General features: G+C 30.5%; 4 protein-coding genes across 4 annotated transcripts; 1 reads left to right on the forward strand and 3 right to left on the reverse strand.

Annotated features, from left to right (window-relative positions):
* Window positions 1–2,089: 2,089 nt before the first annotated feature.
* LOC145745951 (uncharacterized) lies at window positions 2,090–5,631 on the forward strand. Its single transcript, XM_082564131.1, has 5 exons — window positions 2,090–2,193; window positions 2,793–2,857; window positions 3,106–3,908; window positions 4,002–4,131; window positions 4,225–5,631. The coding sequence occupies exons 1-5, from the start codon at window positions 2,090–2,092 to the stop codon at window positions 5,238–5,240; spliced, it is 2,118 nt and encodes a 705-aa protein (XP_082420257.1). The 3' UTR covers window positions 5,241–5,631.
* Window positions 5,467–8,147, reverse strand: LOC145744492 (large ribosomal subunit protein eL6-like). Its single transcript, XM_082562334.1, has 4 exons — window positions 7,892–8,147; window positions 6,809–7,007; window positions 6,229–6,413; window positions 5,467–5,646 (listed from the first exon to the last, which is right to left on the reverse strand). Exons 1-4 carry the CDS (start codon window positions 8,105–8,107, stop codon window positions 5,494–5,496), a joined length of 753 nt encoding a protein of 250 aa, XP_082418460.1. The 5' UTR covers window positions 8,108–8,147; the 3' UTR covers window positions 5,467–5,493.
* A 763-nt stretch (window positions 8,148–8,910) lies between these two features.
* On the reverse strand, window positions 8,911–12,181 carry LOC145744573 (ADP-ribosylation factor-like protein 3). Its single transcript, XM_082562449.1, has 5 exons — window positions 12,044–12,181; window positions 11,773–11,916; window positions 11,103–11,270; window positions 10,455–10,640; window positions 8,911–9,682 (listed from the first exon to the last, which is right to left on the reverse strand). The coding sequence occupies exons 1-5, from the start codon at window positions 12,044–12,046 to the stop codon at window positions 9,629–9,631; spliced, it is 555 nt and encodes a 184-aa protein (XP_082418575.1). The 5' UTR covers window positions 12,047–12,181; the 3' UTR covers window positions 8,911–9,628.
* A 515-nt stretch (window positions 12,182–12,696) lies between these two features.
* Window positions 12,697–22,382, reverse strand: LOC145744570 (long-chain-fatty-acid--CoA ligase 4-like). Its single transcript, XM_082562447.1, has 16 exons — window positions 21,663–22,382; window positions 20,758–20,919; window positions 19,693–19,877; window positions 19,381–19,533; window positions 19,083–19,217; window positions 18,832–18,942; window positions 18,020–18,201; window positions 17,773–17,831; window positions 17,319–17,455; window positions 16,550–16,689; window positions 15,646–15,817; window positions 15,025–15,103; window positions 14,631–14,822; window positions 14,429–14,543; window positions 14,073–14,233; window positions 12,697–13,443 (listed from the first exon to the last, which is right to left on the reverse strand). The coding sequence occupies exons 1-16, from the start codon at window positions 21,664–21,666 to the stop codon at window positions 13,292–13,294; spliced, it is 2,139 nt and encodes a 712-aa protein (XP_082418573.1). The 5' UTR covers window positions 21,667–22,382; the 3' UTR covers window positions 12,697–13,291.
* Between the last annotated feature and the right edge of the window lie 968 nt (window positions 22,383–23,350).

Genomic DNA, 23,350 nt, shown 5'->3' on the forward strand with positions numbered 1-23,350 from the left:
AATGGCTTAAAGGCATTTACCAGCCCGAAACACATAAGCTAAAATTGGGGTGTAAGTAAAAAAGAAAACTGTTAAATGGACCACACTTCTTACATTAAAGAAAAGAGCGAAAATTTGGCGAACGGGGCAGGAAATTGGTCGTATTAACGAGATTGTATAGTGACGTGGTGTGTAAACAGGACAATAAGATTCGTGCTCAAGGAGAAATGGTTGCCGAGTACGCATTGTCAATTTTTAAATGCTTACTCAATTACTTTGACTAACAATTAAAGGCAACGGTGCGTGCTCTGACAATTCACGCTCAAGAATTCAATGCACTTCGACAAAGAAATAAAAATGAAAATAACTTTTATGATTTAACCAACCAAAAACGATTTCATTTTAGCTATTAAGGTTTTTGCTTGTTTAAACGAATGACCTAACGATTATCAAATGGCTGGATAAACATAAATGAATGATTTAGTTGACTTGGAATGTTATTACTGGCAAACTAAACAAATATATATTCTGATTAAAATTTAATATTATAAAGAAAATGTCGTTATTAATTATATTGTACCTTATATTTAAAAAAATTACTTATTTTAATATATTTACGTGCTTTTATTTTTAAAATAACCTTTAAAAATTAAAAATTACCCATGAAAATTTTGTTATTTTGTTTTATCCAATCAAAAAAAGAAATAAGTAGCTCACGAACGCCAACTAACGGCTTGAAGTTTTACAAATAAAATATTATTTTTAAATAGCTTAATAGAAAATAGCCTAGCTATATTAACAATATTAATTCTTAGCATAAAAAAAGTAACATCAAATACCTTAAAATATTTACACTTAATTTTCAATATCACAAATGTAAGAGTTTTAATTTTTTTCTAGGCAAATAGAAAATTCCATTTCCTGCCCACAATGTAAAGAAAACACGAAAAAGTACAAAGAAAAAATATACCAAGTGCAAAATCAATTCAGAAGTAGTTATGACAATGGCTTTTCGTTTAAGTAACTGGTTAAATAGAGTCAGCTTTATATGATTATTGATTTGAATTGTTGTACAAATATTAACGCAACTTTAAAATGAGTTAAATTTAAAATATACTGATAAAGCCATTTATTATTAAAATAAAATTAATGATAAAATGTTTTTTTTTAGTAGTATTAAAAATATTTTAATATTATAGCGAAATAGACAATGCGTTTAAGGATTTTAATTATATAGTTAAGCATGAATTTTCTTGGCAAATAGACTAATGGTATATTATTTGTTTAAATTTTCTTATTAAGTGTTTGTAAGCGTAAGCATAGGAAAAGTTATATTTAAATGAAAAGAGTCGTAACTATGTACATCGAATAAATACCCATATAGTTTCTTGAAAGCATTGTGTTTTTATGGATCACATTAAGAAAACAGTTTAATTCACAGCAGACAACCTCTAAAAAAAAGAAAAAATCTGAAGCAAGAACTAAAGTAATATAAAGTCATAAAAAAAGTCAATTCATAATATCAAAAAATTATATTTAAAAATCTAGTAAGCTCAATATTAGTATGCTGTTTAGCCCGCCAATGTGACGTAGTGTTATGTTACAATTTTCATTTAGGCAAAGTATAAGTGAAAAGTACTTGGTTGAAGTTAGGTGGTATTGATGGGCAATATTAAGTACCCAGTGTTCCACCGTAAACACCACAGTCACCAGCTTATAAACAAGAGAATCCATCGAGTAGTTGTAGACCACTTAACCCTCCGAATGACTTGTTTTTTTATTTAAAATCAATTTTGTTTTCGGTAGTAGTTTAATTTAGGCCTACATTAAATGTCCTATAACTTGTAAGTTAGTTTAGTATTATGAGTATTCTGTTATGTTATAAGGGGGCTTAAAAACCACAGTAGTTGTTAAAGTTTGATTTCTATTGTTGAGAATAACTTTGTGGAGAACAGGTAATGAAAGGCTTATAAAAATAACAGGTCTATAATAGACATAGCGATCATACATTATTTTGTTAAATCAAGTACTACTAAATATACTTTTGCCTATACAGAAAGTTAGATAAAAGTATGGATAAATTTTTAAGACGTCGCCAGAACATGATATGATGTCATCGGTGACGTCACTATCTGCACAAACGACCGGGAGAAACTCGACGTCAAACAAGAGGCACAAAAGTGGGGCTCACCATCGAGCAAAAACCGCTAAAAAGTAAGATCAGAATTTAAATCTTTTTTTTTAATTTTAGAAAAAAATTTTATAAAAAAATGTTTGAATTATTATTAAAGAGATTATATTAGTAAACACAGTTTTTACTATAGTTGAAATATTGGACAATTATATTAAGAACAATACATACCACAAGGTCGTTATACAATTATAAGATGACCCTAAAAGCCCACTTTTTATCAAAGGTTAAATGTTCCTTTGTTTTAGTCTTTTAAATACCCTTGTCAATACAAGTTCTTATTATGTTCGGTTACAATCAAATGTAATATTAAACCAACGTGTCGGGACGTTGTTCAGCGTATTTCTTGAACTATAATTAACGCTATCAGGCGTAAAACAATCTGAATTTTAGGCACTGTAATTTTTTCATTTTTATTTTTTCAAATAAAAATTAGCGGTCTAACCATCTACATATTCAGTTTGTTAAATATATGTTTTTAAAACTTTAACTAACAGAATCATACCAAAAAATCTAACAAATTATTATAAATCTTCACTTATCTAAATAATTAAATATTAATGTGACAATGCACTTTTATAAATTAGGTAATAGTTAAAAATGTTTTTTTTTTTATTTTTAGAAAAAAGAAGCAGTGGGCCCAATTTTCAAGATGGGGTCCCGATGCAGAAAGTGACAACGACGATGGTAAATAATTAACAAATAAATTATCGAGTTTTCAGTCAGACGTTATATTGTCGAAATACCTAAAAGCCCAATTGTTACCCAAACGAAAATATAAGCATCTACAAAAATATAATATAAGTCCTAGGTTGTGGTGCGCAATATTTTGACCAGCAAATTTTTAATGATAACTCACCAAAAAATTTATTAATGATGAAAAAAAATTGTACTTATAAAAATGGCTTTTATAATTATTTTTATAATTTTTTTAGAGTTTGTCCAGTTTTGCCAGTCACGCGGGTTGACAAGAGCTACTACTGCTCCACCATTCCGCAACAACCAAGTCACTACAAACCTTATAAGCAAAGATGTTCGGAATAAAAGGTACGCAACAGCTTACCCAGCTCCAACAAAAACTACTAGGCTTGGGGCACAGGAGACTGTGAAACCAGTAGCTACTCGGCAGACTACTACAATAGTAGACGATTCAGTTTATATTTCAAGGCTGTGTTCGTCTCTTAAAGACAAACGTAAATTTGTGTTAGAAAGCCAACATTGTGTTGTAAGGAATGATAGTCCAAAGGAAACGACAGAAAATGAAAACAACACAAAAAATATTAAGATTAAAACTTCTGCACCAGCCCTTTCAAAAATTGTAAAAATACCGACTCATACGCCAGAACCAGATTCTATTGAGACAAAAAATAATGGGATTGACAACAAGAAAACAAGCCTTCTACCTGATATAGTAAATTCTGAATCTCCAGCCAGTCAAAGCACAAGTCCAGCAAGCTACCAGTCAATTGGGAACTTCTCTTCGATAATACGAAGTTCAAATGACGTTCATAAACATTTATCACAACGTCGACCAACCAAAGAATGGAATGCCGAAGTGGAGAACGAAATTATGAGGTTGTACGAAAGTGGAGGCCCTGGCTCGGGTCTTATGGATTCAAAACCCTTACCAAGAGCTTTAGTTCACGTAAAAGAGCAAATGGAGACAAAGATAAGTAACGCTGATCACACGCCTAGCTATGTACTGGCTTTGGCTAACTTATTCCGGCGGAGAATGCAGGTAACTCTTAATCTTAGTTATTGGTAGACTTTCATATACTTTACATAATAAGAAAATACATTTTTACCGATATTTAAAATAATAATTTTATAGATTCGAAAAGAATTTAGTCAGGTTGCTGGAGAGATGATGACGTCTTCCCTTAAAACTGCTCCTGTTGTTTACGCAAGCAGTAATGCTTTCCCAAAACACAACCCTAGGAACGGGCCGATGCTTAAGTTAGGTATATTAAAATTGTTAAAACTTACGGACCTAACAGTTACATCTTTTGTTTTTTAATAATTAAATTCAAAATCCCCAAATAACATTTTTCAAGAAACTCAACCGACCGTGTCTTTGCGCTACCATCACGTGACCCCGGATATTGAAACCAGTTCAACACAAACAACCATGACTACAGCCAGCCCTAACATTTCGTTCTGCTCTATCTCAACTCCTATAATTGCAACAAGCGCTCATGCTATGAACCAAACCTCCATTGAAGGAGACAAAAAGGAAGCCGAGCTTTCACTTGAAATTAACACGAAATCGAATAAGAATTCGGTTGAGAATATGATTAAAGAAAAACTTGACAATCAGCCCAAATTTACTCTTTTGCTGCCTTTTGAGGCTGGAAACAAATCGAAGACTGAAGCCTTAGATAATTTGTTAACCGTTTTCCCCAAACCGCCTCAGTTTAAATACGCAAGCTTAAACACGGGCCCGGATAGTATTATTGAAAGTACGAAAGAAGCAAACAATAAAATGATGTCGATTATAAACAGTAAACCGCAAGTGGGGGCTAACGAGCCTAACAACACAGTCCCGTCCAGCAGCCTTGTCGCCTCGTTTACTAAATCAATTAAACGAAACACAAAGCACAATTTACCTCATCGAAATAGTCTTCCTAAGAATCAGTTCAACAACACAGAAAAAATAGACATCAGAATTCAACCAACCAGTAAGCGAAAATGCAGGTCTGCAAACCTGTCACTAATCAGCGAAGACGACTTTGCATCGACCGAAAATGTCACCCATTTCAAACCTTCGAAGTTATCTAAACCCAGACTGCTTCGAGATGTTATCCTGCTTAACAAGCACCCGACATCACAAACTGATGACGTCAACATGTCGTTGTTGCCAATGTCAAAGGTCAGATGGACCGGGTCGCTTGGTACGTTGTACAAGAAAACGAACCCCGATTTGGGAAGGACAATATTAGACTCGATAGCTCCCGAGCTGGATAATTTAACAAATGGTTTAAATGAGAATACGGTGCATAGAAAGGTTACCCGCCCACAAGTTAACCCTAACCCCGTGCAAACTGATTTGATGGCTGTATCACCAGGATAAAATATTAATTTTATTTCTAATCTTAAAATAGGTCCCCATGTTAAATTAATCCATCCCTTGAGAGACCAACCTAAATACATCTTTTTAATTTATAACCCCTTAAAGGGTAAAAACTAAACCCCATAAGGGGTAAAAGTTAAATTGTCTATGGGTATTGACCAGTCACTTTTAAATTGTGTTTGTGTAAATGAACTAATTAACTAAAATCTAATAAAACACAAAAAAATTCATAGAATAATTTTATTTGGCGCACTTAAAACACCATCTTGTGCGGATATTCGCCAGTTTGTAAACTGAACTTGGAAGTTAAATATCCCTCCATGTAAAGTGCAGCCTTCACAATCGGCACAAGTTGTGCGTCCACTATTTTTTGGTCTTCAATGCGCTCTTCAGAAACAGTGTATTTCTGTGTAAAATTAAATAATATGTTAGTTTTTAATTTAATTTGATATTGAAGTCAGATGTAATGTAGAAATATACTATGGAGTTTTGTTACTTATTTGCCTCAGTAAATATAGAAGGTTTAATTTCATGAATTTTCAACCAAAGCTGAAACAAATAACATCATTGGCAAAATTATTAAAAAAAATCACAAAAATTTTCCTAGTAAAATAAAATTTTCTAAACAGAGAGAATTATTAAATCCTTCATATTTTACTACTATATGTTACAAAACCCGGCAGCAGGGTGTGATCAGAACACTTTCTACACTACATGAGGTCTTGGGTTCGATCCCCAGTGATCTTAAGCTGTAGCGCCCTTGAGAAAGGCACTATTAACGGTATAAACTCCTGCTAAGCCAACACTTAATCAGCAGCATAATTATCGGGCAATTATAATTTATAATATCCCAAACTGCCACAGGCAACTCGAGATTGGGTCGAAGTAACTGATGTTACTCTATGTTTAGGTCCCGCATTCGACCTTCCCACGAGAATAAAAATTTAAAAAAAAACTAAAAAAACATGATTTTTTTTTAATTATTCACCTCTTGACCAGTTTCGAATATTTCTCCCTCTCCATGTTTTGGTTTCTTGAGTTGTTTTCTCTTGAAGTAAACATCGTTTACTCGATCAGGAATTTTTACACTAGAAATATCCAACTTAGTTGAGGTGGCAATCACATAAACTTGGTTAATTCTTCGCAAAGGAACTCCATTTACTTTGTATGGGCCTATGTTAAAAAACAAAAAAAGTTAACCCTTTTGAAACTGAATTAATTTTTTTTAAGCTTTTTTTTCTTTTTTTTTGGTCAGATTTGGAGATTGACGTCATGTTTTTAGGAAATTTATATTTAAAATATAATATTCAGACGGCACTTCCAGTATCATCATTTTAAAATAAAATATTTAGCAAATATATTCACAAGTTTATAAAAAAACTGCCAGAAAGTAAATTATATAAATACACACTTAAACATACCCAACAAAATTATTTTTTATATATATATATATAAATTGTTTCACTAATTTATCACTATATTTTAAACTAAAAAAGTATAACTGTATATTTATATATAGTAATAGCTGCTAACAATTCTTAAATTTAATAAATATAAAAAAACGTTACCTGTTACTAAAAGAAGACCGGTTGCCAATTGTTTAAGGAAAACGACTCTTCGTCCAGCATGAGGTCCTGCGAGAAGAATAAGAACCGTTCCTGGAGTAATAGAAGATCGCAACTTTCGTTTGTGTTGGCTGAAAGGCTTCGTTGTACTGTTCCTCGACTTTAACTTTCGTGGGGTATCCTCAGTGGGGTAATACCTAGGCTGAAACGTAGGTGAAGGTAGTTTACAATTTAGGTACCACTGTAATCTGGTTTAAAACTTGATTCTAGTTAAAAAAAAACTTAAAATAATAAAGTTTTTTTTGCAAGGTTTGTCTTAAAAATACTAACTTAAAAAAAAACATTTTGTTTGGATAGTTTTAAAATACAGGATTAAGTGGCGGGGGTGTGGATAATAGCGAAACACTATGTAAACGTTAAAAAAATATATCTGAATGCAGAAAAGGGCGGGATCTTTTCCCCTTTTGCTTTATAGTCGATTTCACATCCTCCCTCAACATTTAAAGTCAATCCGGCACCATCTCTTAGCCCTTACGGTAAATACCGTAACAGTCTGTAAAGAAGGGCTGTTTTCGACAGTATCTTGTGCATACAAGCATAAAAAACGGTGTGACAGCGCGTGGATGCAGACCACGATTTTCAGTCTACGATTGCATGCGTAATTTATGTTGAAGTGTTCTACTTAAATTTGGCTTAAATATACAAGGCATCAGCATCGGGCAAGCGCAAATTTTTTTAAAAACCAGGCGTGCAAAACGTTAATTTCGGGAGTGCATTTTTTTCACCGAAAAACATTTTGTGCATGCACGCTGCCTTACTTTCCAGACTGGCAAAATTTTGTTACTGTTTACAAAAGGTTGCACTATTCCGCATCTTGTACTTTAGTATTGCCTTATTGTTCATGTAGTTTTTTGGTCTTTAAACTTTTAAAATTGTCAATTTTTGATCAGATTTGGAGATTGACGTCATTTTTTTAGGAAATTTATATTTAAAATATAATATTCAGACGGCACTTCCAATATCATCATTTCAACTTACTTCTTTTTACAAATTATTAAAAGCAACATTATTTTTATTTTCACCTACCATTTTGGTAACTCGAACGAGCCTGGTTCCTCCATTTTTATCTCCACCAATAGGTTTCTCCGCCATTCTTGAAGCTCTCTTTTTCTCAATCTTAGTCACATTCTTGTTCTTGAGAAAAGAATGTCGCTTTGCATACATTACTGAACGCGAGTAACGATTTATCCCACTGTTACCCAATGGTTTGTTCCTTGGTGAATGACCTTTGGTCTTTGCCATGGCAGACTTCTTTTATTGTCTGCATAAAAAAAGAAATTTGTGTAAATTCTTAAATGGAACTTTACAATGGCAATAGAAATAGTGCAATATCTTTATTCAGATTTGGAGATTGACGTCATGTTTTTAGGAAATTTATATTTAAAATATAATAATCAGACGGCACTTCCAATATCATCATTATAATGAAAACTAAATTAAACAACTTTCTCTATTTTTAAACTAAATCTTGACAAAGGCAACTAAACGAACTCGCAAGAGTGAAATTACATACCTATTTCTATAATAAATCTACAAATTTTAATTCTGCGGGTGTATATTTAAGAGTATTTATGATTAAAACAGATAAATATATAAGGCAACCTACCTGGCCAAGATAGGCATGAAAAGAAACATCCGGGTTCATACTTCGTGTGTTGTGCTTGTTTGCGCCCGTCAGTGTTGAAATCTTAATAATAATTCATACCACCAGAAGCACCAAATTATTTTTTTTAAATTTACGGCAAGGTTACAAATATTTAGCTTAATTGTAGTTTTACAAGTTATTGTTGATTAAAGATTTGGGTTAAAAAATATCTAAATAAAAATAAGCCAAATTTTATTAAAATAAGTGATTACAATTTACTTTTAGAGATTTTACCAAAATGTATTGATTACTAGATTTACATAAATAAAGAGGCTATCTACTTAAAATTATTAAACCTTTTTTACTAGTTAAAATTTAAAAATTGTACAACTTGTGTTTTACTATAAAATACTTTTATTTTTAATTTTCATTCAATTTGAATGAGCAAATATGGTTTTTGAAGAATTCGAAAACAACAGAAAATTTTTGTTCTAAATATTAATTCAGCACCCTTTAAAAAAATTATAATAAACTATTTTTAGCACAAAATTATTTAAAAATATAAACCATTGTTAATATGAAACAAGTAACATACATAAAATAAGAAAAACCTATAAATAATTTTGGTCAATTCAAAGTATTATATAAAAAGGGTATTAAATAAAAAAATCAAGTGAATTAATTACAGAAAAAAATCATGTTTGTTTTGGTCACAGTGGCTTAATAAACATCTTATAATTGGCCACATTTAACAGTTTAAAAAACGTACAATATTCAAAATCGTTTCGTATTTAAATATTATTACCGAAAAAATATGAATTTTTCAAGGTGCACAAAAAAAATATAAATAACTTAACATTCATAAATATTTACAATCTTGTTTTTGAGTACCAGTTATATGAAATTATTTTACAGAATAATGGTAAGATATGAAAGAAATACTAAAAAATTGAGAAAAAAAAAACAACAACGATAATGTCAAAAAAACATATTTGCCTAGTTCTAAATCTTTATTTAGTAAATTTTATAAGATTTTCGTGTAATTAAAATCGAAGGTTAACCGTTGTGTTATTGTTAAGGATAAATAAATAACCTTATTTTTTAACCACAATGATTAAGTACATAAACAAATATTCACTAAAAAAGATGAAAAAAAAAACAAATTCCAAAACAGTTTATTATTTTTTCTTAGATTTGGTAGACACGGTTTTCATTACCCATTCCATACCATCCTAAAAATAATTAAAAAAAAATTTTTTTTTTAATAACATTATAATATTTAAAACTTATTTATAAAAGTGTTAAAAAGGTTTAAGTTAGGAAATTTCAATATACTTTGTTTAAAATTTCATGTAATTATTTAAAAAGTTAAAAGTGCTTTTAAATTATTTATAATAAAGAGCATTTTACTTGCCTGTAGGTGCAATACAAATAAACTTAAACCCATTAATAATTAAGCATACCTTATCAACGCAAGTAAACAATATTTAGGTAGCTGTAAGTTTACAGAGTAACAAAATCAAATTTGTTTGTGACAACAAACCCATAACAAACTTACAGTAGAAAATATAACTGGCAGCCTGGTGTAGTGGTAAGAACACTTGCTACAGGTCGTGGGTTCAATCCCCACTGCTCTCTTGCTGTAGTGCTCTTAAGTAAGCCGCAATAAACGGTATGAACTCCTGCTGAGCCAGCACTTAATCAGCAGTATATTTATTGGGTAATTATAATCTATATTATCCCAAACTGCTACAGGCAACTCGAGACTGGGTCGGAGAAACTGATGTTACTCTATGTCTAAGTCGCGCATTCGACTTTCCCACATCGAGGATAAAGATATACACAAAAAAAATAAAAAATAAACTGCATATTTTTCAAAAAAATACAATGTATTGGCACAATTCACACAAGCACAATTGGCACATATTAAACAAGTACAGTTGGCACAAGTCACACACTTAAACCATATCTCAATCAACACCCAAAAATACAACATTTTATTACCTGTACACCTTCCCCAGTCATGGCAGAACATGGTTGGATCTGCCATGTTCTTCCCCTAATGGTCTGTAATTTTAATCCTTCGCTTATCTCAGATGCTGGAGCTGATGTAACGAGATCTTGTTTGTTTGCAAATACCAACAAGGGCACAGTTACCAACTTGTCATCTGATAATAACTCGCTTAATTCCTGAATAAATAGATTTTTTGCATTTGTGATTTTTTTGATATATTTATTTACCCTTGATGTGGGAAGGTCGACTTCACGACCCCAAACATAGAGTAACATCACTTACCCTGACCCAGGCTCAAGTTGCTTTTGACAGTTTGGGACATCGATTATAATTGTTAAAAAACTAAGCTGCTGATAAAGTGTTGGCTCAGCAGGAGTTTAAACCCTATTTTAGCGCATTACTTAAGGGCGCATTACTTAAGGGCGCAATACTTAAGGGCGTATTACTTAAGGGCGTAACAGCATATGAGTCTTGGAGATTGAGCCCAGGACCTCATGTAGTAAAGTCAAGTGTTCTGACCATTACACCACGCTACCAGTATATAAAACAAATAACGCAATAATCTTGTTTGTAAAAATTGTATATACTTTTTTATGTAAATGGTAGGTTAAAATTTTTATATTTATACAAAATTTTACCATTCCAGTTTCTTCGAATCTTGATTGGTCTGTGCTGTCAATCACATAAATAAGAATGTCGGTGTTTTCAAAATAATTTCTCCAATAAGGACGAATTTTTCTCTGACCACCGATGTCCCAAACATTTAGTTTAAAGCCTTTAGTCTGAACACTTTTGATGTTGAAACCCTGAAAAATAGAATTATAACATATTTAATAAAATAACACAATAGGACTGCACAATATGTTAAATATTTTTTAGTTTAACAGAACTTTTTTTTTTGTATATATCTTTATTCTCGATGTGGAAAAGTCAAATGCGCGACTTAAACATAGAGTAACAACTGTTACTCTGACCCAGTCTCAAGTTGCCTGTAGCAGTTTGGGATATTATAGATTATAATTGCCTGGTAATTATGCTGCTTATTAAGTGCTGGCTCAGCAGGAGTTCATACCGTTTATAGCGCCTTACTCAAGGGCGCTGCAGCATGAAATCATGGTGGTGTAGCAACTGTTCTTACCACTACACCATGCTGCCGGTATAACTAAATATTATAAATAAAACTAATCTATATTAGGGTAAAAAAATGTCCTTTTAAGTAATTACTTTTCCGTTACAGATGATATCATACTGTAAAATAGGTAAAATAATACTTATAAGATATAATTAATTAGTAGTAAAAAATTTTACCTGTGTAGGTGTAATTTGATCTATATTTTCAGAAGCTAACTTCTTTAAAATTGTTGTTTTGCCAGCATTGTCAAGACCCAGTAATAGTATCCGAAGTTCCTTCTGACTGTCCGACTTCAGCTTACGTAACATGCTCAACAACCCCTGCAAATAATTTGAAAAAAACTCTTGATCATATAATTTAAACGAATTTTTAAAAAAAATAAGTAAATGATTGAATTTTAAACAGGCTAGCAATATGACTGTTAGTCTAATTAACACAAGTAATTACCATAGCTTGTTTGTAGTTTACACTTTCAACAATAATTTGTAAAACCCCTGAACAATTCTTTACAGTTAAAACAAAACGTTAATTATTTTAATATTTCTAAACGTTGACAAAATATTTCAATGTTTTTATAAAGTAAATAGTTACCGTAAAAGTTACGACTGTCGTACATATAAGAAAGAATTTAAAATATTATAATATTTTTATAAAATTTAATTTTTATTTTTTAATTTGTCTTTGCTTCCTTATCTATTTAGAAAATGAATTAATCTTTATAAAAAATAATTAGGTTAATATGAGTAATCTAAATTTCCGTATTAATCGATTGCATCTGTAGCAGAAAAAAATGACCTACTTAGGAATTTAATAATGCAATGTAATGTATGATATTTACAAAGCAAATTAACTAAAATTAATTTAAATACAATTTTTAAAAGATTTTGTTTGTGCATTAACTGTTTTTAGTAGCCTAGTTAGACTTTTTTTAGCTTTTTAACATCGAACTTTTAACTTTTCAAATTTTTTTATAATATTTTTTATTTGTAATGTTAGCGGTAATAAATTGTTTCTTAAAGCCAAACAAAATGAAAATAAACATTACACAAATTATATTCTTTAAAAACGAAGGAAACTTAACTCAAAAAGCAAATAAAAACAACAATCCAAACAAAACATAATATTAATAAATCAAATGAAAACTATTACATTTTTAAAGAGATTACAAGGAAAGTAACAGTTATATTTTTTTATGTTTAAAATTCTGTGCAAGAAAAAACTTATCAATAAAGTATCACAATGTACTTTATATCATACTAAAACAGGGTAAAATTAGTAAAATTAAAGGTGAATTGTTAATTTTTTGTGAATAAATGATTTTTTGTTACAATAACAAATTGAGATACATTTTAAAACTATATTTTGATGTTCGTGTACTTAAAAACATGCAAAACTTATTTTGATCGTATTGCTACATTAACAATAGAATATATTGCAAGCAAAACATTAAAACTACTAAGCAGATTTAACCGAAAAAATTGTTACCAAAATTGTTGCTAATTTTTTAGTAATGCTATTCATAATAACAAACATGCTGTTAATATTATCACAAATATTTATAAAGCATATGATACTAATTTTAGGCGATGTTGTATATTTCAAGCAGCTGAATTAATAGAATAACCAAACACTTATAATATTAACAAAACATTAGCATTAATATCTGCAGAAGGAGTTGTATTAAACTGCACTAGTTTAATGATACAATTTTTCGATCTGTTCTTGGTAGTGATTTTCCAGAGCCTTTCTCTTGAGTTTAAAAGCAGCAGTGATCAACCCATCTTCAGGTAACCATGGCGAAGGTTCCACGTAAACTTTGGTTGGAATTTCAAATTTTTGAAGTCGAGCTATAATAATAACGTTTGAATTAAAAAGACATAGATAATGTAAAAAGGTCGACTTTACAATCTAAACATAGAGTAACATCCATATTGTCTAAGTAGCCTTTAGCAGTTTATTACAGAAAACAATTGCCTGTCCATTATAAAAACACCACACATGAGGTCATGGGTTTAATCCCCATTGATCTTATGCTGTAGCGCCCTTGAGTAAGGCACTATAAACGGTATGAACTCCTGCTGAGCCAGCACTTAATCAGCAGCATAATTATCGGGCAATTATAATCTATAATATCCCAAACTGCCACAGGCAACTCGAGACTGGGTCGGAGTAACTGATGTTACTCTATATTTAAGTCGCGCATTCAACTTTTCCACATCGAGGATAAAGACATATTCAAAAAAAAAATTGCAATTATAATTATAAAAAAAGGATATTATAGAATACAATTGCCTGACAATTATAAATTGCTAATTAAGTATTGACAAAGAAGAAGTTTTTACCGTTTACAGCGCCTTACTTAAGAGATCAAAAAAACACTAAAAGTAGTTAATTAAGACTTAATATCATACATTTCTACACTTTAATTCATACAAAAAATTTAAATTAAATTTATGTTACAACATTTACTAATTACCAATTTTAGAAGCTTGGGCAACAGCATTTTTCATTTCCTTGACAATAACTTCATTTTCACAAAGAGCGTTAAAATCATCGATATTAATTCCCTTGCCTGTAGCAACTATTCTCAATGACTTTTCATTTGGAACAACAAACACAATCGCATATGGCTGCGTTCTAAAACAAAATATAAAATTTATTTAGGTATGTAACTAACAAACTATCTTTTACATGTTAAAATTTTGAAATGATGTCTAAAATTTAAAAGTTAACTAATGTATAAGACTATCACAATCGTAAAACATTTGAATAAATCTTAATTACTAGTACCAAAATTAATTTAAAAACACATTTATAAACATGTTTTTTTACCCGTTAGCGAAAACCCAGGCGTTATCAATAAGAGCTGCAGCCTTGAGTTTAGCTTCAATGCTTCCTAGAGCAAGATATTCGCCATGAGATAACTTGACCAAATCCTTCTTTCGATCTAAATAAAAATAAGTTAAGAAATAAAAAACATATAAAAATATTTAATATAAGATTCTACAAAAAAAACATAAAAATTTTTTTTTACCAATTATTCTGATCGCACCATCGTCATCAACCTGACCAATATCACCAGTTTTAAACCATCTTTGACCATTTTCGTCCACGTAAAAGTCCTCTGCGGTTTTCTCTGGTTTCTTAAAGTAACCCTGGTTGATGTTGGGGCCTCCTATGTGGATTTCACCCTGAGGGTGGGGCTTGTTTGAAGGGGAATACCCACCTAAAAGGAGGTTTTAATCAAATAGGGTGTTAACATTTTAAAATTGCTTAGAGTGATGAAATAAAAAAAAATAATACCAACTTTCAAAGTACAAATTTAAAAATGGTCAAAAAGAAATAATATTAAATGTGACTTAATATTTATTAAATTCACATCTCAAAAATTTAACAAAATGTTAAAATAAAATAAAGAGGTTTATTACCTTCTTCCCATCCTACTAGTTTTACTTCGCAACAAGGTAAAGGTGGACCGACTCTTCCTGTACTAAAATCTTCAAGAACCTACAAGAAAAACATTAAATTTGTTTACATTAACATTATTAAAACATTTAAAGCATATAAATTGTTAAAAATATTTAGCTTAAAATTATTATAAAATGTGGAAATTTTTTTTTTGAAATAAGTATTAATCTCAATGTAAAAAGGCTGACTGTGCAACCTTAAGTCTAAGTTATATTGGTGACATTGGCCCAATGTCAACTTGTATATATATATTTTTTTGTATATATCTTTATCCTTGATGCAGGAAAGTCGAATCCGCAACTTAAACATAGAGTAACATCAGTTACTCCGACTCAGTCTCAAGTTGCCTGTGGCAGTTTGGGATATTATAGATTATAATTGCCCAGTAATTATGCTGCTGATTAATTGCTGGCTCAGCAGGAGTTTATAGCGCCTTACTCAACAGCGCTACAGCATGAGGTCAGTGGGGAATAAACCCACGACCCCGTGTGTGGTGTATCAAGCGTTCCTACCACTACACCACGCTGCCGGTTATTATATGAAATGATAATTAAACAGTAAAAAATAGCTCCCAAATTTACCTGTGATACTGTGCAAGCTCCACAAGTTTCAGTCAAGCCATAACCTTGTCCAATAGGACAACACATACAAACATTCATAAACCTCTGTGTTTGAGCATCAATGGGAGCTCCTCCTGCTAACATTGCCCTCACTTTACCACCAAGTAATGCCTTTGTTGCTTTAAACAAAAGCCTATAAAAAGAAGGCGAGTTTGGTTAATATATCAAAATGAGTGTTTTTTGGGGTATTTAAATTGTTAATAAAAAGAACATATTAATTGTTGGGTGAATTTTTTTTATATATATATCTTTATCCTTTATGTGGGGTAGTCAAATGCGCGACTTAAACATAGAATAACATCAGTTACTCTGACCCAGTCTCGAGTTGCCTGTGGCAGTTTGAAATATTATAGATTACAATTGCCCAATAATTAAGCTGCTGATTAAGTGTTGGCTCAGTAGGAGTTCAAACCATTTATAGCGCCTTACTCAAGGGCGCTACAGCAAGAAAATTATAAAAAATACATATAAAATTGGACATCTTTACGTTATAGTTTTTTGCGAGTTTACTTTGTGTACTTTGTTTGCAAATACTTCAATAAAAAAATTGGCATTTTTTACTTGTGGTTTAACTAAGTCATAAAACTGCTACACTAGGTATTTTTATCACTTTTCTGACCTTGAAACTCTAACAAATAACTTATTAAAAATGACTTGTAAGCTTTATGTTAAATGTTTGCTTAAAATTACCCAATATTACAAATTTCACAACCCACGAATTTCGCAACATTTAAATTACTCAATAGTACAGTACAATCAATACAAAATATCACAATATTCAAGGTTTTAACTTATTTAAAGAACATAAATGACTAACATTTACTAAGAAATATTAAAAATTTTTGTTTATTCTATGAACACTCACTTGTTTAACATAGGAGTGTCCAAACCACGTTCCACTTGTTTAAGTTTGTAGTCGTAAGCGTAATGAAAAACTTTTTGTTTCATCCCGCTCATTTCTCCTACGTTCTGCAACACTGCTTTTCTCATTCTCTCCATAATTTCCTAAAAAATTTAAAAATTTTTTTAATTATATTTAAATTTTCGATGATACTTAATTTTAACAGGGTTATGTACAAAATTGGGACTAAAAAAATTGGGACTTCATATATCAGGATATGGGTTTAACTTAAATATGGCTATATAAATTTAACAGCACACCACAAACTGCAGTTTTATTTAATTAAAAGGCCAAAAAATTTGACATACATATATGACCAGCAGCTTGGTGTAGTGGTAAGAACACTTGCAACACCACACATGAGGTCGTGGGTTCAATCCCCACTAAGCTCATGCTGTAGCACCCTTAAATAAGGCGCTATAAACGGTAAGGCGCTATAAACGATATGAACTCCTGCTGAGCCAGCACTTAATAAGCAGCATAATTATCGGCAATTATAATCTATATATAATATCCCAAACTGCCACAGGCAACTCGAGACTGGGTCGGAGTAACTGATGTTTCTCTATGTTTAAATCGCACATTCGACTTTCCTACATCGAGGATAAAAATATATACAAAAAAAAAATGTATATATAACATAACTACCATCCATTAGGCTTTATTATAGATAACCATCCTTTTTAAAAACAAATTTCTAAAATTTTTTAGTAAATCTTAAAAAGGAGCTTACTGGTACAGCTGCCATAAGAGTAGGATGGAGTACGGATGCATCTCCTTGACTTCCACTCTTGATGCGACTTGATTTATCTGATAAAGTGAGAGGAGAGGAGTAACCAATCTTTGCTCCATGAGCCATCATAATATTCTCTGTAAATTAAAAAAAAATAATTACAAAAAATGTAACTTATTTTTAATCATAAAATAAACATAAATTTAGATATATTTCTACAAATAATAGAGTTTGGTGGTCAATACATATATATATATAGGCTATCCAATTTATAAACTTTTAAAATAATAATAAAATTAAAATTAAGGTGTACAGGCAAATTACTAAGATTAAACTATTGTTTTGGCTCCGTTTAAACAAGCAATTTATTAGTAACCACTTTAATGTAAAAATATGTAGCTGTTAGGCAGGCAATTAAGTAATTTATACACCACAATTTAAACATAACTATTACCTGCAGCCAGTTCTAGTACATGCGCAAGTGGAAGATACCCAATATAACAATCACTGGTTCTGTGAAAAAAATTATAAATAAAAATCAAATCACAAAAGAAAACAAAAAATATATATATTACAAATCCAAAACTTATTTTTAACCATTATCCAAAAATTCACAAAAAAATTGTAATTTTAACAATTTAAAAAAAAAAAAACTAATTTTAATTTTAATATTAACAAAAGAGTAAAAAAAGGGGATTTACCCTAAGTTTGGGACTCGAGATGAAATACCGCTCATTCCAGCCACGAAATTGGATTGGTTGATTAAAACTCCTTTTGGGTCTCCAGACTGTCCACTAGTGTACATAATAATAGCGAGATCGTCAGGTTGGGGTTGACATCGTTCAACTTGTTTTCCTTCTTCACTCTGACCCAATTTTTCAACCTATAAAAATATATGTTAATTATTGATAAAATTAAACGAAAAATGAATAAAGAAGTATTAAAAATTGGAAAACGATACAAAATTATTTATTACAAATACATATAGAAAGGAATACATGTAAGGTTTATTAGGTTATTAATTAATTTTTTCGCTAAAAATAAATTTATATAAAATTCATTTATTTAATATTGATTTAATATTGACAATAAATTCTACAAAAGACATAGAAATATAAAACTATCAGGTGTTCTAAATATACCTCCTATTACACTGTTTGGCAAATATGTAAAGTGGCATATTACCAAAATACCTTAATCACTATGAGTCACCGTAAGAAATTACACGTTAAAGAAATGACAAAAAAAATGATGCCATGTTGTTATTTACACGTAAATAAGTGACAACAATAGTGTTTTTAATGTTTTTGTTGCGTTAAAATAGTGGTTATAATGATGTAAATATGATATTTCATTTCCTGTAAAAATGTTTATTACATCCTATGTTAATATTACACAATTTGTGCTTCGAGTATTACTAGTTTACTACAATTTACAACACATTGTATTAACATGGAAAAATCCCACATTAATACATAACTGTTAGAAAATAATATGGCATGTTTTTTTTTACCTCACTGTATAATGAAATCTTAATGTTGTCTGGAAAGTGAGATTCAGAAGTTAGCTTACAATCATCAACATAAATAATATTTGTCAAATGGGGCAGACTTTTAATACAGTTCTGTAAATGAAATTAAACCAATTAAGACAATTACTAAATAGTAAAAAACATAAAAAATAAAAACAAAATTACATAGGCTGAAATATACATTAAAAAATCTTGTTAAGTAAAATAAAGGTGTTACACATTTAGGTCATGACCTTCATTCTGGTGTTAAGTAGAGTAGCACTTGTGATAACATGTGACACCTCCGTCTCGTTTAATGCATGGACTATTCCCTCCTCACCCAATGTGGCATAAACTGTCACAACTGGAAAATTGTTTCGAAAACACGCCTAAAAAAATAAAAATTATTTTTTTCTAAATCCTTAAAAATGTTTATGATTTAAATTATAAATTTGTCCAAATATTTTAAATAATTTCAAACTAATTTAATTTTTTTAAATATTGTCCTTTTTTTAATTTTTTTCGTAAATTTTAATATTGTTTAATTATAACCTGAATGGCAATCATCCACTCTGCCCTTGTTTCCAAAAAAATTGCAATTTTTTCCTTTGGTTTTTGATCCAACAAAGACAAACCACGTCCCAAGTTTACAACTCGATCATATACTTGCCCGTAACTTTCCCAAATATACTCTCCAAATATTGCCTTAAAAATAATTTATAATTTAGGAATAAATCAAATATTAAATTTAAAAAATAAAAACAGATTTCAAGGTAATAGAACCCTCAACGAAAAAAAAAATATCTTTGAATTAAAAAAAATATTTTTTGTATTTTTTAAATGTTAACAAAAAATTTTTTAAACCTTTTTGAAGACTTTTCCGCCTGGCTGAACTTCGTCAACCTCCGAGAGCAACTCCCGAGTTCCCAGGCATTGTTTTGATGAATTTCTTTTTGCCGAATCTTCGAAAATTTTGTCAACTGTCTTAAAGTCAGAATAAGCGGTCTCCATCAATTTGTCTTTAGCTTCCACACATCGATATGGGGATGCTACAATTCAAAAAATAATAAAACTAAATTAATAAAATACAAATTTCTAACATTTTTAATGCACGATAATAATCAACTGTATTTTATTGAATGTTTAAATTGTTATTTTATTTTTTTGTATATATATATCTTTATCCTCGATGTGGAAAAGTCGAATGCGTGACTTAAACATAGAGTAACATCAGTTCTCCGATCAAGTCTCAAGTTGCCCGTTGCAGTTTGGGATAATATATAGATTATAATTGCCTGATAATTATGCTGCTGATTAAGTGCTGGCTCAGCAGGAGTTCATACTGTTTATAGCCCCTTACTCAAGGGCGCTACAGCATGAGATCAGTGGGAATTGAACCCACAACCTCATGTGTGGTGTAGCAAGTGTTCTTACCACTACACCACGCTGCCGGACTTTTTTTATGTTATATGTCAGTGGTTTAATAATTTAAACATCTTTTTGTGTTCAATTTTGGGACTTCGCAGTATGCATTGTAAGTAAAAGTTTAACGAAAATCTGCTGCATTTATAACACTGCAATTAAAATGACAAAATGCCCATTTTTTAAACAAAAAAAATTAATAAAAATATTAATATTTGACCAATAATGACCCTAATAGCAAAAGTGGTGCCACATCAGTAATTGCCCTGCGAGTAAGTGGACTTTGAAGTATGGAATATATTATAATATAGCCTTGAGGGCTTAGCAAATAAGTTTACTTCAGATCAATATTGATCTTGTTTTAGGAACAGATTGTACATTATGTTATTATAAGATTTATGTATTTAGAATCTTAAAGCATTTATCATAGATTTATTGAATATATCATTAAGATTTTTTATTAATTTTTATTTTTTGATTTAAAATTTAAATAATATATTTTCTTACTTGGATCATTTCCAGTTCTCGTTGCCTTTATTCTTCTTGCCATATTAATAATCAGATCTCTTGTCTCTGGTGATATAAACTTAACTAAAACTGCCCACGGCAGGTAAGTAATAAAACCAAAAAACCACCAAGCAGAAAAGTTAATATTTGCCACCAAATTATCTAAAAATATTTAATTTTAATAATAAAAAATCAATTTATATAAATTTTGACAACACACATAAATTATTTTCTTCAAAAATTTTAGTGCCAAATCAGGGTAGAAAATGACTGTGCATTTTCTAAATTGTATATTTCAATCTGTGTATTTATTTGATAATAAACAAATAAATTAAAAACTTGCTAAATCAAGACTACAACTCAAAAGTCAAACCAGAATGAATGATTAGTCCTTAAACATTTGCACTTCATTTAAAATAAACGATGATGCTGCAATAAAAGCACATGCAAAAATCACTCAATTTTTATTACATGTTAAAACATTGAAGAAGCCATGTCCATAAATGTTACCAATCAAATGGCACACATGTTAAGTACGCACATAAATATATGTTAAGCAAACATAATAACCTGATATTGGTAAACATAGTACAAGGTCTTGTTAAAAAAATACAATGTTTTATTTTGTTGACATTCGGCTTATAAACGTCAGAAAATATATTAAATATTAATCGGTGAAAAAATAAAAAATAAATCAACATCCATGCCTATGATTTACATAAGACTATAAAATAAGAAACTGTCTTGCTTTTAAAGAATTAATTATTTAAAAGCTATCGTTCTCAATTTAATTGCACCATTTAACAAAAAAATAAAAGCCATGCATTTTGGTGCTGAAAATTCCATTGCAAAGCATGTCAAACTAAAATGTGAATGTGACCCAGCTAGCTTTTGGAATCACTTACCCATTTTGATTTCTTTTAGAAGGGAACACAGTAGACTCGATACTAATTTAATAACACAATGCCATGCAAATCTGCTATATAGATTAACACGTTGCAGTTAAACAGCCCACAATACTTATTTCACGATGCCTAACACAAGTGTTCTAATTATAAGTAGGTAATGTCAAACTTCGCTTTAGTTTGTTCTACGTTAGTCCGTTCGTTGGACTTTGGAATTCGTTTTTAATTTTCCAATCAAAGGTCACTTTACTTTACAACTCAAAAACTATGCTTTACATGCTTGTACACTCGGATGACTTTTTAAACTGTCTAATATAACAAAGAACCGCGTTTTAATATTTTAAGCAAACGTAAGTTAAAATCATTTCGATACACAGCATTGACCTTTAAACAGTCTGAACAGTCAACACACGTTTTTTTGGGCTGAACCTTTTTTTCTATTTATTTCGACTTTGAACAGAGCGTGGTATTTTTTTACAGGCTCTGCTTTATTTTAATGGCCCAAGTTTTAGTAAAAAAATCGTTAATTTATAACAAATTACTAGAATCGCCGTCCTCTTACTCATGTTGACTGTTTACTTGTTGCTATGCAAACGCATAATTACTCACTCAAGACGGAAACAGCATTAAAACGATAACAGAAATTTTCTGTTTTTATACAGAAAATACGAACTAAATCAAGTGTATACATAGAATATACAGCATATTATTTATCACAAAGCTTGGTGGAACGAAAACGGATGTTACTGGTAGCTGTTTCTAGATCAATATTGTCCTATAGTAACCCACAGCGTAATAAGCACATGTTTTGCAATGCCCTCGAAAGTTACTACGCGCGCACCATACGAGTACAAAGTCCATACTACGTCACGAGTAGAAAAATCATTGACAGTGCTTTCTAAATAAGGTTACTTTCGGTTATGGTAGAAAACTGAATGAAAATCGAAATATACAAGCTTTTAAATTACCCTTTTTTAATTCTAACATGGCAAATTAATTATAAGAACTATGGTTTACAACTTTTTGGCTAATAAAAATTGCTTTACACAAAGTCGTGGTGTAGTGGTACGAACACTTCTTACACCACATGAGGTCGTTGGTTCAATACCCACTGCTCTAATGCTGTAGCCCCCTTGAGTAAAGCGCTATTAACGGCATAAACTTCTGCTAAGCCAGCACTTAATTAGCAGCATAATTATCGGGCAATTATAATCTGTATAATATCCCAAACTGCCACAAGCAACTTGAGACTGGGTCGGTGTAACTGATGTTACTCTATGTTTAGGGCGCCCATTCGACCTTCCCACTTCAAAGAAAAGATATATATAAAAGAGCTTTGTTTAATTCACCAAACCACAAATTTAAAAAAATGGCAAAAACAACCGAATAAAAAACTTAAAAATCAATATTACAAGGAATTGCTACTAAAAGCAAAACACTCCATAAAATACAACCTAATAGAATACTTATTAACTTGAATTGTTTTTTTGTAAATGAAGTTAATTCTATATTCTAAACACAGTTGTTTAGTTTCAAAACATTTTAGCGAATTTCTACCGATAAACAAACCAAGATTTTTTTAACGACTAGTCTCTGGTACTGCTATAGAAACGCCTTAACTCTATTACGAATTTCTACAACAGACTTTGGTAAAATAAAACCTTTTACAAATGAAAAAGTAACTTAAT

Source organism: Corella eumyota, chromosome 3 (genome assembly GCF_963082875.1).
Source record: "Corella eumyota chromosome 3, kaCorEumy4.1, whole genome shotgun sequence".
Classification (NCBI taxonomy): domain Eukaryota; kingdom Metazoa; phylum Chordata; class Ascidiacea; order Phlebobranchia; family Corellidae; genus Corella; species Corella eumyota.

What these genes read in the sequence shown, in the direction of transcription:
- LOC145745951 (XM_082564131.1), top strand. Translation starts at nt 2,090, where the DNA reads ATGTCATCGGTGACGTCACTATCTGCACAAACGACCGGGAGAAACTCG. An exon ending in TATTCCGGCGGAGAATGCAG is followed by an intron (nt 3,909 to 4,001) that starts GTAACTCTTAAT and finishes ATAATTTTATAG; the next exon opens with ATTCGAAAAGAATTTAGTCA. An exon ending in CGGGCCGATGCTTAAGTTAG is followed by an intron (nt 4,132 to 4,224) that starts GTATATTAAAAT and finishes ACATTTTTCAAG; the next exon opens with AAACTCAACCGACCGTGTCT.
- LOC145744492 (XM_082562334.1), bottom strand. Translation starts at nt 8,107, where the DNA reads ATGGCAAAGACCAAAGGTCATTCACCAAGGAACAAACCATTGGGTAAC. An exon ending in TCGTTCGAGTTACCAAAATG is followed by an intron (nt 7,008 to 7,891) that starts GTAGGTGAAAAT and finishes CCTACGTTTCAG; the next exon opens with CCTAGGTATTACCCCACTGA. An exon ending in CGGTCTTCTTTTAGTAACAG is followed by an intron (nt 6,414 to 6,808) that starts GTAACGTTTTTT and finishes TTTTTAACATAG; the next exon opens with GCCCATACAAAGTAAATGGA.
- LOC145744573 (XM_082562449.1), bottom strand. An exon ending in ATCAAATTACACCTACACAG is followed by an intron (nt 11,271 to 11,772) that starts GTAAAATTTTTT and finishes TCTATTTTTCAG; the next exon opens with GGTTTCAACATCAAAAGTGT. An exon ending in TGACTGGGGAAGGTGTACAG is followed by an intron (nt 9,683 to 10,454) that starts GTAATAAAATGT and finishes AATTATTTTTAG; the next exon opens with GATGGTATGGAATGGGTAAT.
- LOC145744570 (XM_082562447.1), bottom strand. An exon ending in TCTCGAGTCCCAAACTTAGG is followed by an intron (nt 17,832 to 18,019) that starts GTAAATCCCCTT and finishes TTTTTTTCACAG; the next exon opens with AACCAGTGATTGTTATATTG. An exon ending in TGGTGCGATCAGAATAATTG is followed by an intron (nt 14,544 to 14,630) that starts GTAAAAAAAAAT and finishes ATTTTTATTTAG; the next exon opens with ATCGAAAGAAGGATTTGGTC.